This window comes from Carcharhinus amblyrhynchos, chromosome 2, assembly GCF_965287045.1.
Source record: "Carcharhinus amblyrhynchos chromosome 2, sCarAmb.v2.hapA, whole genome shotgun sequence".
Classification (NCBI taxonomy): Eukaryota; Metazoa; Chordata; class Chondrichthyes; order Carcharhiniformes; family Carcharhinidae; genus Carcharhinus; species Carcharhinus amblyrhynchos.
In genome coordinates, this window is record NC_137325.1 from 81,556,098 (window position 1) to 81,571,650 (window position 15,553).

The 15,553-nt window shown below is 40.6% G+C and overlaps 1 protein-coding gene across 1 annotated transcript in view; it reads left to right on the top strand.

The window, feature by feature from the left end:
• Nucleotides 1-15,553, top strand: part of elp2 (elongator acetyltransferase complex subunit 2) — a 146,531-nt gene that overhangs the window by 17,877 nt on the left and 113,101 nt on the right. Inside the window, exons 5-8 of the mRNA XM_080208010.1 lie at nt 2,944-3,021; nt 7,609-7,673; nt 14,010-14,076; nt 14,338-14,481. Coding sequence (XP_080064136.1) covers nt 2,944-3,021; nt 7,609-7,673; nt 14,010-14,076; nt 14,338-14,481 — 354 coding nt within the window. The remainder of the gene's footprint in view (nt 1-2,943; nt 3,022-7,608; nt 7,674-14,009; nt 14,077-14,337; nt 14,482-15,553) is intronic.

The window sequence follows — 15,553 nt, forward strand, 5'->3', positions numbered from 1 at the left end:
GCACAGAGACAGCTGAAGTTGCAGAGATTGAGTCAGTGACTGTGATCATCTGATTATTGAACCTGTCCCAAGTGTAGAGGAGAAGCTATTGTATGTTGGAACCTGAGCCCAGTGGTCTGAGCATGGAATGCAGCAACTGGCCTTGAGGCCTCTGTAATGGAGAGATGGTGAGAATCTGCTGATTGCAGTTCTCATACCCTTCTCAGTGGATTGCAGTGTTTTGATTAAAATCAACATTGTGCTGAAGTGGCTGGTAACTCTAACACATCGTCCATCATCAGTTGAACTTTGCTAGCCTTTGTTTTCAATGGCGACAATGATTTTAGTAGTCAACTTGCATCCTCTTAAATGCAGGACTCTTAAAATTCAAACTTGGATGACAGATTTCCTTCTGAACAACTCTTGATTTTGTCTCTTTGTATCTTGCACCTTGTCTGTTCCAGGGGTTCTGAATTGGGGAACAAGAGAGGATATCCTAGGGTCTGCCAAATGAGACTTGGTATTCCAGAGCAAATTGTGTCCAACTGGATTGCCCCAAAATTGCGAGCTGGTGAACTGAAACTAAGTCACTGAGGCAATATAAAAGATGGCAACCTTGATGGCTGAGGTTTTACCAAGTTGGCCTTGAAAGGTTGCAGGCCTACCACCTGAATTCCTGGTGGCAGACCATGTTTGATCCAACATCATTGGGTGGCCCTTCACTCTGGCCATCTCAAATGGTGTTTTCCAGATGGTGGGTCTTAGTATTTTTGAATTGAAAACCAGTCTTCCACATTACTCTTATCACATTATCCAGGCTTGGATAATTCTCTCCCCATCACTTTCAGCTGCTATTGACCTGGCAGAACTTTCAATCTGAAGTTAGAAAGCAGGGTTGGCACACCAAACCCAGCAATAAAGTCATAATTTTGGTCTCTTGACTGGGGCCACATCGCAAAGGTAGGCTGTCCAACAACTCACTCTGGGTGAGGGATGTAACAAAATCAGAGTCACGCTCTGGAACCATTGTGCATATTGTGGGAGTTGGCATAGGGGTGGCGGGAGTGGAAATACATATTGGGAAACTATTAACCAAAATAATTCCTGGCCCCACTCAGAGGGCAGTGCCCTTTTTCAGAAACACACTTGATTAACCTTTTCCTATTATGCCCTTAATGTCTGAGCATCACTTTTGCCTTCTATTTCAGCATTTCCTCCTTTTTATTTATAACTGCACATTTTGGATTATCGTTTTCTGTTTTCCAATTCGGACCTGACCTCTGCAAATATTTTGTCACTTTCCGTCCAAAAATGTGCCAGTTAAGTGGATTGCACATGCTAAATTACCCTTTAGTGTCAAGAGGAGAAGCTAGAGTAAATGCATGGGTTATGGGGAGGGGGCCAGTGGAATGGACTTGAATGGCCTCCTTCTGTACTGTATGATTCTATAAAGATTTCCCACATTTTATTGAATTCTGGCCAACTATTTCCTGACTTTTTGGTTAATCATTGCCTTTTTCAGACCAGCAACTTTAGACTTTACAGTTATTTGTCTTTGCTAATGTCTTCCCCATCTTGACCGAATTGTTGCTCAGTGTCAACAACAAGCTTGACATTAAGAAAAACAAGAACAATGGGATGGATTTTGGTGGCAAAAGAACAAAACCTGTTGCTGACCTGTAAGAAAGCTGTCTTCAAAGATTTAACATCTGATTTTCTTTTTACTGATGTCAGTTTGAACCTGGCAGCAAGTCAAGGAGATCTCTAGGCATCCAGCAGCAGTTATATTGTTAAGAAGGATAAGCAGCCAATTGCATTGAAATATTCTCACAGACAGCAAGCTGGGAAGTATAAAATTGTGTCACTTTTTTATTTTTTGTACAAATTTGTTTTGTGAAAGATTAAAGTGGGGCTTAAAATTGCATGAAGAATCTTGTAAACAATTTTGAAAGCACAGGCACGGGAATATAAATGGAAAGGTGAGGTGTAGTTGTTCAAATTTCCATTGAGTTTCATTAGAGCAGTGTTAGCGGCTGAGGACAGAGACGTCATAATGGAAGTTGAGCAGAGAATTTCAATGACAAATGACTGGGAACTTCGGTGTCTCACTTACAGACCGCAGTGTTCACCAAAACGATCAGTCACTGTGTTCCGAATGTAGAGGAGACTACATCAGGAGCAGTGAATGCTAAAGACTAAATTCAAAGAAGTACAAATAAATGAAAAGTTGGCTGCAGTGATGTCAACACAATGGATCAAGTTCATTGACTTGAAACACTCTGTTCACAGATATTGCCTGATGCTGCAATTTCTGTTTTATTTCAGGTTTCCAGCATCTGCATTATTTTTCTTTTTCTCACTGATGTGATAATGGGTTGGGCTGTTTCAGAGTGCAGTCCTTCAGAGTTCAAATCCTCTCAGGTTTCCTGCTTAGTTGAGATCCCAGCAGTGAGGAATGTTTCTTGTTAACTCTGAGCTTGCTATGTTCAGTTAGATAAGCTAGAATATTGAGTTTCTTGTGATACTGATGAATTAATTTATATACGAAGATAAATGTAAAATACTGCGGATGCTTGGATCTGAAACAAAATGGCTCTGACAAAGTGCATTCTAGAGTCAAAACATTAACTCTATTCTCTCCCCATAGATGTTGTCAGACCTGCTGAGATTTCCCAGCATTTTCTGTTTTTTTTTGTAATTAATTTTTACAAATAGCTTTAACAGCTGGATGATAATTCTAACAGAATGAAATAGTTGCCTTGTTTTTGTAAGCTTGTTCAGTTCAGAGAATGACAATTTATGAATGATTACCTAACATAATAATTTTTAGATTAACTTGCACCATTCATTCAATTGGACACAGTTGACTGCCGTTACATGTTTGTGTAGCATTTTTTGTGTTCTTTGTCAGATATTTCAATTCTCAGAATGCAAAACTAAATTTCACAATTTGTTTGTGGCTAGGTGAATGCGTGCAAACATTGTCATTTGGAAATGGTTTTATGATGGATGTTGCATTAACCCGATTGCCAGAGAGTGATGGTAAGTGCTGACGAATTGGAATTTTAGTTGTTCTTTCATAGATTACTAGCAGGTTCCCCCATGGCATTGCTTACAGTGTATTAGAAGATGCATTCTAGAAGAGTGTTGGTTTTGTGTAAACAAAGTAAAATAAAACGGCATTATACTGGGTGCAATTATGAAAATGTTAATGAAACATGACAGGATTTTTAAAAGGAAGAGTGGACAAATGAATCTGCAATGAACTGGGCCGTAAATTGGAAATAGAGGTGAGTTAAGTAATTTGAGAAGTTGTGGAAAAGGTAGAATTGGATATTTAAGCGGGTTGTGAAGAATCAAGGTTATTGGGCACTTAAAATCTGAAAGATGTGGAAAAAGAGAATTTGTGCACGAAGTCTAAAGTCAAAATAGGGAAGGAAAAACAGAGTAGAGTGTGTTTTTAAAAATACGAGCATTGCTGCTGTGATTACTATCACTGTCCCACAGGCGTGGCTAATAAAACCTTTCTCTTTTACTCAGTTTTTGGTGTGTATGTGTTGATGGTATATGCTGTCCATCCTCTCCCCTGTCCCCTCTCAGGATTCTGCATTGCCATAAAGCTTCACCTGTCACAGTCACTGGTAAAATATATAATTGTTTAAAATGCAAGTGGTCCTTGCAATTTGAGAAACTAAGTGACAGTCTATTGACTGAGATGACAAGAAGCCTGAGGGAAGCGGACACAAGTTTGGGCCGAACTGAGTAAGAAATGATAAGCTGCAGGCACAGTGGGAGTGGTGAAGAAGCTGAGTGAGAACGAGGCTAGACATGTTGGAGACAACAGCCCTTAATTAGATTATGATGTGGTAGCTGATTGCTAAGGGAGGAGGAGGCTTGTATGTACTGGGAGAAGGAAAAGTATGGAGAATTTTTTTTTTGAAAAGCCTTCTTCGCTTGAACAATTGCAGGGTGGGTAAAAGGACAAATTCTTGCCCAAAGGAAACAAAACAAAAAGTTGAGTGAGCTTGGGCAACACCTACAGCACTACCTAAGGACAGAAGTCCTGCTTACAACGTACCAGGCAAATCGCAACATTATGCAGGAATTTCTACAGTATGTGATTACATAGCAATTTAACAATATAAATATTGATCATAGAATCATGGAACCTACAGTGCAGAAAGAGGCCCATCGAGTCTGCACCGACCACAATCCCACCCAGTCCCTACCCCCATATCTCTACATATTTTACCTGCTAATCCCTCTAACCTAAGCATCTTAGGACACTAAGGCGCAATTTTAGCATGGCCAATCAACCTAAACCGCACATCTTTGGACTGTGGGAGGAAACCGGAGCACCTGGAGGAAACCCACGCTGACACGAGGAGAATGTGCAAACTCCACACAGTCAGTGATCCGAGCCGGGAATTGAGCCCAGGTCATAAGAACGTAAGAAATAGGAGCAGGAGTAGGCCATCTAGCCCCTTGAGCCTGCCCCGCCATTCAATAAGATCATGGCTGATCTCTCGTGTCTCAGTTCCACATTCCCGCCCTCTCCCCATATCCCTTAATCGCCTTGCCTATCAAAAACCAATCGTCTTAAAAATATTTAGCGAGGCAGCCTCCACCACTTCAACTGGCAGAGAATTCCAGAGATTCACCACCCTTTGAGTGAAGAAGTTCCTCCTCAACTCCGTTCTAAACCGCCCCCCCTTTAACTTGAGGCTGTGCCCTCTAGTCCTACTGTCCTTTCTGAGCGGGAAGAGCCTCTCCACCTCTATCCTATCCATCCCATTCATCATCTTATATGTCTCAATGAGATCTCCCCTCATTCTTCTAAACTCTAACGAGTACAAGTCTAGTTTATTCAGCCTCTCCTCATAGTTGAACCCCCTCAACTCCGGTATCAGCCTAGTAAACCTCCTCTGCACTCCCTCCAAGGCCAAAATATCCTTGCGTAAGTGCGGTGACTAAAACTGCACACAGTACTCCAGCTGCGGCCTCACCAGTGCCCTATACAGCTGCAGCAAGACCTCCCTACTTTTATATTCAATCCCCCTCGCTATGAAGGCCAGCATCTCATTCGCCTTCCTGACCACCTGCTGCACCTGCAAGCTGGGTTTTTGCGACTCATGCACAAGGACCCCGAGGTCCCTCTGCACCGTCGCATGCTGCAGTTTTTCGCCACGTAAGTAATAGTCCTTCCTACCATTCTTCCTACCAAAGTGGACCACCTCGCACTTGCCAACATTAAATTCCATTTGCCAGTTCCTGGCCCATTCACCCAGCCTATCTAGATCCTTCTGCAGACTCTCCACACCCTCCGCACAATTTGCCATTCCACCAATCTTGGTGTCATCAGCAAATTTCGACACCCTACACTCGGTTCCCTCCTCCAGATCATCTATATAAATGGTAAATAGCTGAGGTCCCAGCACCGACCCCTGGGGCACTCCACTAGTCACCAACCGCCAATCCGAATAGCACCCATTGACCCCCACTCTCTGCCTCCTATTTGACAGCCAATCCTCTATCCACGCTAGCACCCTACACCCAACTCCATGCCCCCTGACCTTCTGTAATAACCTCTTGTGAGGCACCTTATCAAACGCCTTCTGAAAATCAAGAAACACCACATCCACCGGCTCTCCTCTATCCACCGCCCAAGACACATCCTCATAGAACTCCAATAAATTCGTCAGACACGACTTCCCCTTAACGAAACCGTGCTGCGTCTGCTCTATCAAACAATTCTCCACAAGATGCCCTGCTATTTTCTCCTTGATCACGGATTCTAACATTTTACCTACAACAGACGTTAAACTAACTGGCCTATAATTCCCTGCCTTTTGCCTGCCACCCTTCTTAAACAACGGCGTAACATTAGCCGTTTTCCAATCTTCCGGCACTTCCCCGGAATCCAGCGACGTTTGGAAAATAATCACCAAGGCATCCACTATCACCTCCGCCATTTCTTTCAGAACCCTTGGATGCATTCCATCCGGTCCTGGGGACTTGTCCACAATCAGTCCCTCCAGTCTGTCGAGCACTGCCTCTCTAGTAACAATAATGTCATTCAGGCCCTCCACTCCTACCATCTTTCCATCACTAACACCCGGCAAATTATTCACATCCTCCTCCGTGAAGACCGAAACAAAAAAGTTATTCAAGGCCTCAGCCATTTTCCCATCCCCTACCACTAAGTCCCCCCTCTCATCCTCTAAGGGTCCAACGTTCACCCTAGTCAGCCTCTTCCTTTTTATATATTTATAAAAACTCTTGCAATCCTTTTTTATATTAAGCGCTAGCCCAGCTTCATAGTTTATCCTACCCTTCTTTATCAACTTCTTTGTCATTCTTTGTTGACATTTAAACTTCTCCCAATCCTCTTCTCGCCCACTACTCTTAGCTACTCTAAACACATCCGCTTTTAATTTAACACTTTCCTTCACCTCCTTCCTTATCCACGGCTGATTACCTCTCTTCCTATGATCCTTTTTAACCATCAGAATAAATTTCTGCTGAGCACCAAGAAAGACTTCCTTAAAGATCCTCCGCTGTTCCTCAGCAGACCTACCTTCCAACGCGCTCCCCCAATCAACATTCGCCAATTCCTCTCTCATCCTACCATACTCCCCTCTGTTCAAACAAAGGACACATGTCCGGGAACCCACTTTCTCCTCCTCCATCTGCATCAGAAACTCCACCATACAATGATCACTCTTCCCAAGAGGATCCTTGGAGTCCCGGGAGCTGTGAAGCAGCAGTGCTAACCACTGTGCTACTGTGCCACCCTTGATCTAAAAACATTACTGAAATATCATCACACAGGAAGAGGAATGTTGACTGGAAGGTTTGAGCAGCCCAGTTACCATATCTGTATATAGTTGTATCTTCTAATAAAGATCGCACTTTATTGTTAACCAACCAGGGTCATATGATTGGTACTTTTGCCAAGATTGGAAGAACATAACAGGCTGGTAGCCACAACATTATTATTTCAGAATGAAAAGGCAGAAATCCTTTTTGACGTGAATGGGAATTGGATTGATTTCACTTACCATTTTATAATGATGAGGTGGAGATGCTGGTGTTAGACTGGGATGGGCACAGTAGGAAGTCTCAACACCAGGTTAAAGTCCAAGCAGTTTATTTGGAATCACAAGCTTTTGGATAATAATCATTATCTTGCAATTCACTTTGTAAGCAAATATCAACCCACTGTCATCGGACTGGCCATTATCTTGCAATTGAGCCATTGTATATATATGCCATGTTTATGAAACCTGCCTCTCCACTCACCAGCTGAATAAACCTGTTGGACTTCAACCTGCCATTTTGTGATAGACACATTTTAAGTTGAAATTTATTGATTTGAAATATAAAAGCTTTCCCTCCTCCTAAAGGAGGAAAATGTGTTTGAATATGTGACTGCTATATGGTTCTTTTGGCTTGTGTTTAAATTAGCAGTGAAAATAGAGGATTAAAAGATCAGTGATCTATTTTAGTTGATAATGCTAACTGGCTTTCTTTTGTAAGTACATATCATTAACTGTGCCAAAGGATAATGGTACATTGTTTTGCACTGAATAATTTTGTCCATCTCACTGATAAATTGTCTGATTCTAGCTGTAATTCTGGCTTGTGGCGGCGATGAAGGCAAAGTTTATTTGTTTGTCCGAGAAAATCAACAAGTAAGTTGATATAACTTAAGAAAATTGTGTTTATGGAAATATTTCATTCGAAGCAATGGCAGTTATAATTTATTTTGAAATCTGAACATTTTCTTCTTTGAGTTAATTTGTCACTTGTAAATGAAAAAATAGTGATCTTGCTTTCTTGGATGTGAAAACAGTGCAACTTTAATGTTTTTGAGAGCTTAAAAACATTTGTCGAGTTTGGAACTGGACATATGTGAAATACAGAGTTTCAGCAACTTTGAAATGAACTATTATTTATTCCTTTGCCTGCTCAGTTTGTCTGTGTTTTCCCTCTGCATCACCATCTGGCCTGATTATTTTGAACAATGTTTTGTTCACCTTTTAATCACTTTGAAATTCCTTCCAGGCTAAGAGAACCATTTATGTCCTCTCTTTGCCAAAAAACATTGCGTGATCTCAATCTACTGGCAACCTACATCTTGGCCTGGATGTTGCAAGGCACTTCAGCATCAGATTGGGGGAATATTTGAGCAGTGAGGAATCTAATGATGAATGCTGATCTTTGCAACATTCAGGCCAAGATGTAGCTTTAACACATAGCTAAAGCTGTAACATTTAGTGTATATCATCAGATAGTAAAGTGCTTATTCTGTTTCTGAGACTCACATTTTCATTCTCTGCCCTTCAAATTTCCAAAATGCCTGTTTTTTTAAAATATTTGTTTGTGAGAAAAACAAGATTAAGATTTCCCTTTCTCATATTTGCTCTACCATTAAAAATGTTAAAGAAAACTATGTTGAAATAGAATGTTTTCAGCACAGGAGTCCATTCAGCATGCTGTGTCCATGCCAGCTCTCTGAAAGATCAACTTAAATAGCCCTACAGGTTTTTTTTCCCCTTTAGATACATATGCAGTTTCCTTTTTTAAACCGTGATTGAAATTTTTTTTCTATTTCATTTTGCTCTCCATCCTTCTTTATTCAAGGATACCCTGCCTTTTGCTGACTTACCTTTCCTCCTCGTACTTCAACTGTATCTCATCTCCCTTTTAAAGTCAGGCCATGATTTGATTACAGCTTTGTCTCCCAACCTTTGATTTCAATTTACCCAGGACAGAACCATTATCAACACACTGAAAAAGGTCCTCCTCCAATTCAGTATTTTTACTTTAGGTTTCTTCTTGTCCTTTTCCATCGGTTATCGAAACCTAGTAACACAATGATTACTGTTTCCAAAACGTCCCTCTACAAACATTTGATCTAGCTCATTCCCTAGAACCAGATATAACAATACTTCCTTCCTTGTCAGGCTGGAAATGTCTGTATCACTCAATCCAAGCAGGGTCTATTGTTGGCCTGTTCGATTGGTTATGAACATCCATCTAGCACCAAGTTATTGCAAGACCCAAAAGTCCAAGTGGAAGATTATCAATGCCTCAGTCCTACCTGACCGAAGAGGGGAATTCCAAGTGCAACTCACAATCTGTCAGGAAAGTATGCACACATTCAACTCGATTTTAGAACATTGTCATCGACCAGTTTGATGGAAGTGATGCTGAATCATCTGATCTCCCACAACAAAAATGAGCACCCTTCATTGCTTTGCAGAACAATCCAAGGTCAAGAAGGTAGGATTCCAAATATTCAAGGCTAATCCCCAAAAACAAATCCAGAAGATATCGGAAAAGTGATGGGAACTTCATGTGATCATGATAACACGCAAAGCTTCTTTGAAGACACTTCGAGCCATCGATACTCCATGATCAAATGTACAAAATTCACTCTGCTCATAGTGTTGTGTTTCTGTTCTTAAGGATGACAACTCTATACATCAATGCTGGAAAGAATATTTTCAACATCTGTACAAATGTGAGTCCATAATGTCAGCTTCAGGCTATCCCGTTGTACACTTTGGTGAAATCCATGGGTGAACCATCATCAATTGAAGAGTTGCAACAAGCACTAAATGGATAAAAAAAAGCAACAAAACCTTGAGCCCAGATGGTGTTCCAGTCAAGGTCTTCCAGCTGAGGCCTCCAAAAATGGTGCGTTTTTGCTCACATTAAGACTTCATGCACTCATTCTGTGGATTTGGGAGAAAAAACAATGACGCCCCACATCACAACTTTAGGAATGGGACCATTGTAAATGTTTTCAACAAGGGAAATAACTCATGCTGTGGAAACTATTGAGGTGATTCTGTCTTGCAAAGAAAATCCTGACATGTGATCTTCTGAATTGCCTACCTCCTGTGACTGAGGAAAGGCTCCCAGAGACATAGTATAGCTTTATATCTTCCAGAGGAACTTATGAGAAATACAAGAAAAATATCAAGAACAACATGAAGAACTTTTCATTCTTTGACCTGACCAAAGCGTTTAACTCAGTAAACCACAAGACTCTGTAGATTGTGTTCCAAAGATTTGAATGTTCAAGAAACTTGTTCAAAATTCTGCAGTGCTTCAGGATGATTTGACTGCAGCTATCTTGAGTGGGAGATATGAAATATACTCCTTAAATCCAAACTGGGGCCAACAATCTACCTGACAATGGCTATCCACCTCATGAAAGATCAACTGCCCACTGATACAAATATTAAATGCCACCTAGATGGAGAGCTCTTTATCCTTGTCTGCCTCAGCACCAAAAGTAAACTGACCACCAAGTCATAAATGGTCTACTGTTTGTGGATGACTTCGGATTGACCACTGCACATCAGATGTGCAAGCCACACTTGATCCTCACTTCTGCTGATGAGAAACTCTGCTTATCCTTGAATGCTGGCAAAAACCATGGTAGGCACACTTCTAAAAGGCCACCATTAATAAGGAGATATGATACTAAATTGGCTATCCCAGTTCTGCCTTCTACAAACTGCTACTGTGAGTGTTTGATTTTCACAAGTGAACAGAAGCCCTAGAGTACAAAGCAGTAGTCATTACCATAATCCTGTAATGCAGTAAGATCTGGGTTGTATATTAGTGACACACAGCTTTAAAGAAATTCCTTGATATGTCACAATTGTGGCATTAATGACTGGAAGGAGCTTACTACTGGACACAATCAGTAAAAATTATGAAACTTATCCATCAAGCTTCATCTTGCTTTGACTCACAACATCTAAACCATGAGACAGAAAAGCAGTTGAGAAGGAACACAAAGGAAGCAAATCCTGAACTCTCATCTCAACCTCGTAAGTCACCTTGTTTGATTTGTGCAAAGATCCGTGGGTTGAAAATTAGCCTGCTTAGTCGCGTAAAGACCCATGGCAGAACCTCAACCCTGAGAAGACATCATCCTCAAATAGAGGGACAGCCACTTCCACCAGTGGACTACAACCTCTGGCTTTTAAAACCATAGGAAATAGGAACAAGAGAAGGCCATTTGGCCCCTTGAGCCTGCTCAGTTATTCAATAGAACGAAGGCTGATCCGCCACCCTCCTCTTCTCAGAATGTTATTAAGTCATAGAGTTTTACAGCGCTGAGAGGCCCTTTGGTCCATCATGTCCGCATCTGTTATCAAGCACCTATCCCAATCCATTTTCCAGCACTTGGCTCGTAGCCTTGTATGCTATGGCATTTCAGGTGCTCATGTGAATATTTCTTAAATGTTGACTGTTCCCTCCTCAGGCAGTAAGTTCCAGGTGCCCACTATCAGGAAAACAATTTTCCTCGCATCTCCTAAACATCATCTCTTTTTAATTTAAAACTATGACTCCTGTTATTGACCCTTCTGTTAAGGAGAAAACTTCCTTTTTATCCACCCTATCTATGCATCTCATAATTTTATACACCTCAATCACGTTCCCCTCCCTCCCGCTCCTTTGCTCCAAGGAAAACAACCCCAGCCTATCCAGACTCCTTGATCGCTCAAATGTTCCAGCCCAGACAAGATCTCGATGAATCTCCTCTGCACGTTCTCTAGTGCAATTATTTCCTTCCTATAGTGTGGTGACCAGAACTGCACACAGTAATCCAGAGTGGCCAAACCAGCATTTTATACAGCTTCATATATCCAGTGTTTTGGTTAATAAGGGCATATATCCCATGTGCCTTAACCATCTTATTAGGAGTACAGGAATGAGAGAATGAGATAGAGAATCTGGTGAATTGGTGCAACAACAATAATCTCTCTCTCAAAGTCAACAAAACAAAGGAGATAGTCATCAACTTCAAGAAACATTAGGAGGACCTGCCGATGTCGACATCAATGGGAACGAAGTGGAAATGGTCAAGAGCTTCATGTTTCTAGGTATCCAGATTGCCAAAAACCTTTCCTGGTCCCTCCACACTGATGCTATGGTTAAGATTCCCACCAACGCCTCTACTTTCTCAGAAGGCTAAGAAAATCTGGCATGTCCACTTTGACAACTGCTACAGATGCACCATAGAAAGCATTCTTTCTGGTTGTATCACAGCTTGGAATGGCTCCTACCCTGTCCAAGACCACAATAAACTACAAAGGGTTGTGAACCAAGTGTAGTCCTTCATGCAAACCAGCCTCTCATCCCTTGATGTTTTTTACACTTTTTGCTGCCTTGGAAAAGCAACCAGCATAATCAAGGGCCCCATGCATCTTGGACATTGTGTCTTCCACCTTCTTCCATTGGGAAAAAGATACAAAAATCTGAGGACAAGCACCAACTGACTCAAGAACAGCTTCTTCCCTGCTGCCATTAGACTTTTGAATGGACCTCCCTTGCATTAAGTTGATCTTTCTCTACACACTAGCTATGACTAACATTACATTCTGCACTCTCTCCTTCTCTATGTATGGCTTGCTTTATTTAGCGCACAAGAAACAGTACTTTTCACTGTACATTAATACATACGACAATGAATCAGATCTATCTGGCCTGCTGTCTTCATTGACCAATGGACATGCAAACCAAGGTCTTCCTGATCCACTATGCTTCCTAGGGTCCGACTATAATCGCTTGCCTTGTTAGTCCTCCCAAAATGCATCATCTCACACTTTTCAGGATTAAATTCCGCTTGCCAGTGTTCTGCCCATCTGACTGGCCAGTGTATATCATCCTGTAATCCACACCATTTACCACACAACCAGTTTTTGAGTCACTCTGGAGTATTCGCAGATGACACAGTGACGTTCTAGACACTGATATCACAGAATCAGCATGCTATCATCGAATCAGGTCTGCCTTTGCAGAAATGCCCATCCATTTCCCTGATTATAGAATCTCCTATTGTTATTGCTTTTCCGATTGCTCCCTATATCCCCACTTAAGTTTTCTTTGGACAGTGGACTGAATTGTATTGTTAGTATCCTTCTTTATTTAATTTTTATCTCTCTAGATCTGTTTAATTCAGTGTGATCATACTGTAAAATATGATAAATTGACATTTTGAATTGTATCAAATTGGCGCACTTTGCTTTTATACTCGCTAAGTGATCTAGCTTGCATTTTAGGCTGACCAAATGATTACCGTAAGAAGTCTCAAACACCAGGTTAAAATCCAAAAGGTATATTTGGTAGCAAAAACCACTATATGATTACCTTCAGACTTAGCCTTACATGTCTCTTTTGGCACTGATGTCATTGGGCAACTTTTTTCTCCCGTCTCATACATGAACTCAAAGAGAGCACTGCTCTGATCCTGTGAGGTCTTGCATTTTATACTACCCCGCACCTGGCTTCACCCTCTCTGACTGCTCTGCTTTCAGGCTTACCCCCTCTGACCAGTCCACAACTGGCTTCACTCTTTACATCATTCTGTTTCTAGTGTCATCTTCTATGAGTGCTATGTACCTAACCTCGACCGTCACACCACTCTACTCCCAGTCCCGCCCTCTGACTGCTCCACACCTGGCTTCGCTCTTTAGACTGTGCCACAACCAGCCTCACTCTTTATAGTGCTCCACTCCCACCCTCTCTGACTGCATTACTCCCAGCCTCAATCTTTACATGGCTCTGCTCTCGGCCTCTGCCTCGCTGACCTCCTCCCTCCCTCCGTCCCTAAGCCTTGCACTTTACACTGCTCCACTCTTGACCTTGGCCTTTGTGACTATTCCACTCCCAGTCTTGGCCTCTGTGACCTTTTAAATCATTTTGGAACATTAAAACAAGCTAAAATTGAAATGAAACATTTTGTTTATTCTGTCAGTCTGTTAAAGGCATATCTTTCAGTTTTAATTCTGCTTAGAGTTTTGTTACCCAATAATTGAAATCTGTGATAGAGAATATCTGTTTATAGAAAGATGGAGAAAAGCTGACAACATCTGCCTATCTATGGAATCTGGTTCTATTTGTTTAAAATAATTGCCATCCATTATACTGATCATTTGTTGTATATTTGAAAATACCAGGATAATTGGTTAGCGATATAGTGAAAAATACATTTATTGCAGTTTCAGAAAATTCAAGTACTTGTAGGCCACGAAGATTGGATTCGAGGGGTTGAATGGGCTCGATGTGGTAAGTAATTTGAGTGGTTATTCACCACCATCATGTGTTCTAACATTGTTTTGGAACTTATGAGTCAAAATAACGATGACTCAGTATATTCTTAATTTAATGTTAATTTACCATTAATTTGATTTTCTTTGAGCTAAAACATATTCTGGATTGTTTTACTTAACTCAAGCTATGTTCTTGTGTGTGACATGACATTTTTTCTTTGGAGCTTTGGAAATGTAATTAGTAACAATACACCATTTTTGTTTTGTACTCCGTTAGATGGAAACCTTTTATTAGCAAGCTGTTCACAAGATTGTCTGATACGCATATGGAGGATATTTATAAGGACAGAATCTACTTCCAAGCATTGCGATGAAGATATTATTAAATTGAAGGAAGACGTATTTTGTGTTCAGAATGACAGTGAGTCTTAAAGTTCAAAACCATTTTTTCCAAAAAAACGAAGTAAAGCAGGTAGGATCATTCCTGCTATGTAATAAATGTTCTGATGTTTCTTAACATTACTGACACTGAAAGGTGCTATCCTAACTCAATATATTTTAGTTTAATTTTACACAAATTAAATTCAGTATCTACTGGCCTTTTGCTCAGTGTCTCTAAACAGTAGTGGGAATGAAGTGCAGAAACTTGGAGGAAGATGAACGTTTTTTTATTCTGAAGCTAAGTACTTCTAGTTTTTCTTATAAATAAAGATTTTCAGCAATTAACTATTTACTTTTTTACCAAGCAAGTGAAAGAATTGGAGATTGGGGTTGTAAAAGTTACCAGGCATTATTTCTTGGGATGCTTTTCAGTACTATCAGTCATGGCAGTGATTTTTTTTTAAACAACATTTTTATCAGGTGTTGATAACATTTCTAATAATTCCTTCATTTGAGCTTCATGAAGGGTTGACATACATGGATTCTGATCTGATGAGTATTTGGTTTTCAATTTAATAACACACTTGCCTCTTTTAATATTACGCCACAAAATACAAATCTGACTGTTAGTAAATTATATTTGGACTAAACCTAGATCTTTCTTTAGGGAATCATAAACCAAAATTACCAAATGACTCCTAAATAAAAAAAGTTACCAACAAGATTTCACATTTTTGTAACTTTTACTTTAACAGAAATCAGAGCCAATGCAAATTAAACTTGAATTAGCAGACAAAGAATATTTCAAGTAAAAAGTTAAGTTTCACTTTAAATGGACTTTTCAACAAGGATGCATCCTATACAACTGTAAACACCCACATCATTCTATGCAAACATTGTGGCATCATGCTCTGAAGTTCTCTAACTTGGCCTTTGGTAAATAGGATCTCTCACCTTTCCATTGAATTAATTCAGCCTCCAAGATGCATTCATCAGCAAGTGTACTCCATTTGAAGTCCCAGGGAAGATCGTCACCTGAACAGCACAGTTCTTCAGAACGTCCTTAACCAGATTCAAGGTAGCCTTGATGACACAGATTCCTTGGAGAAAAG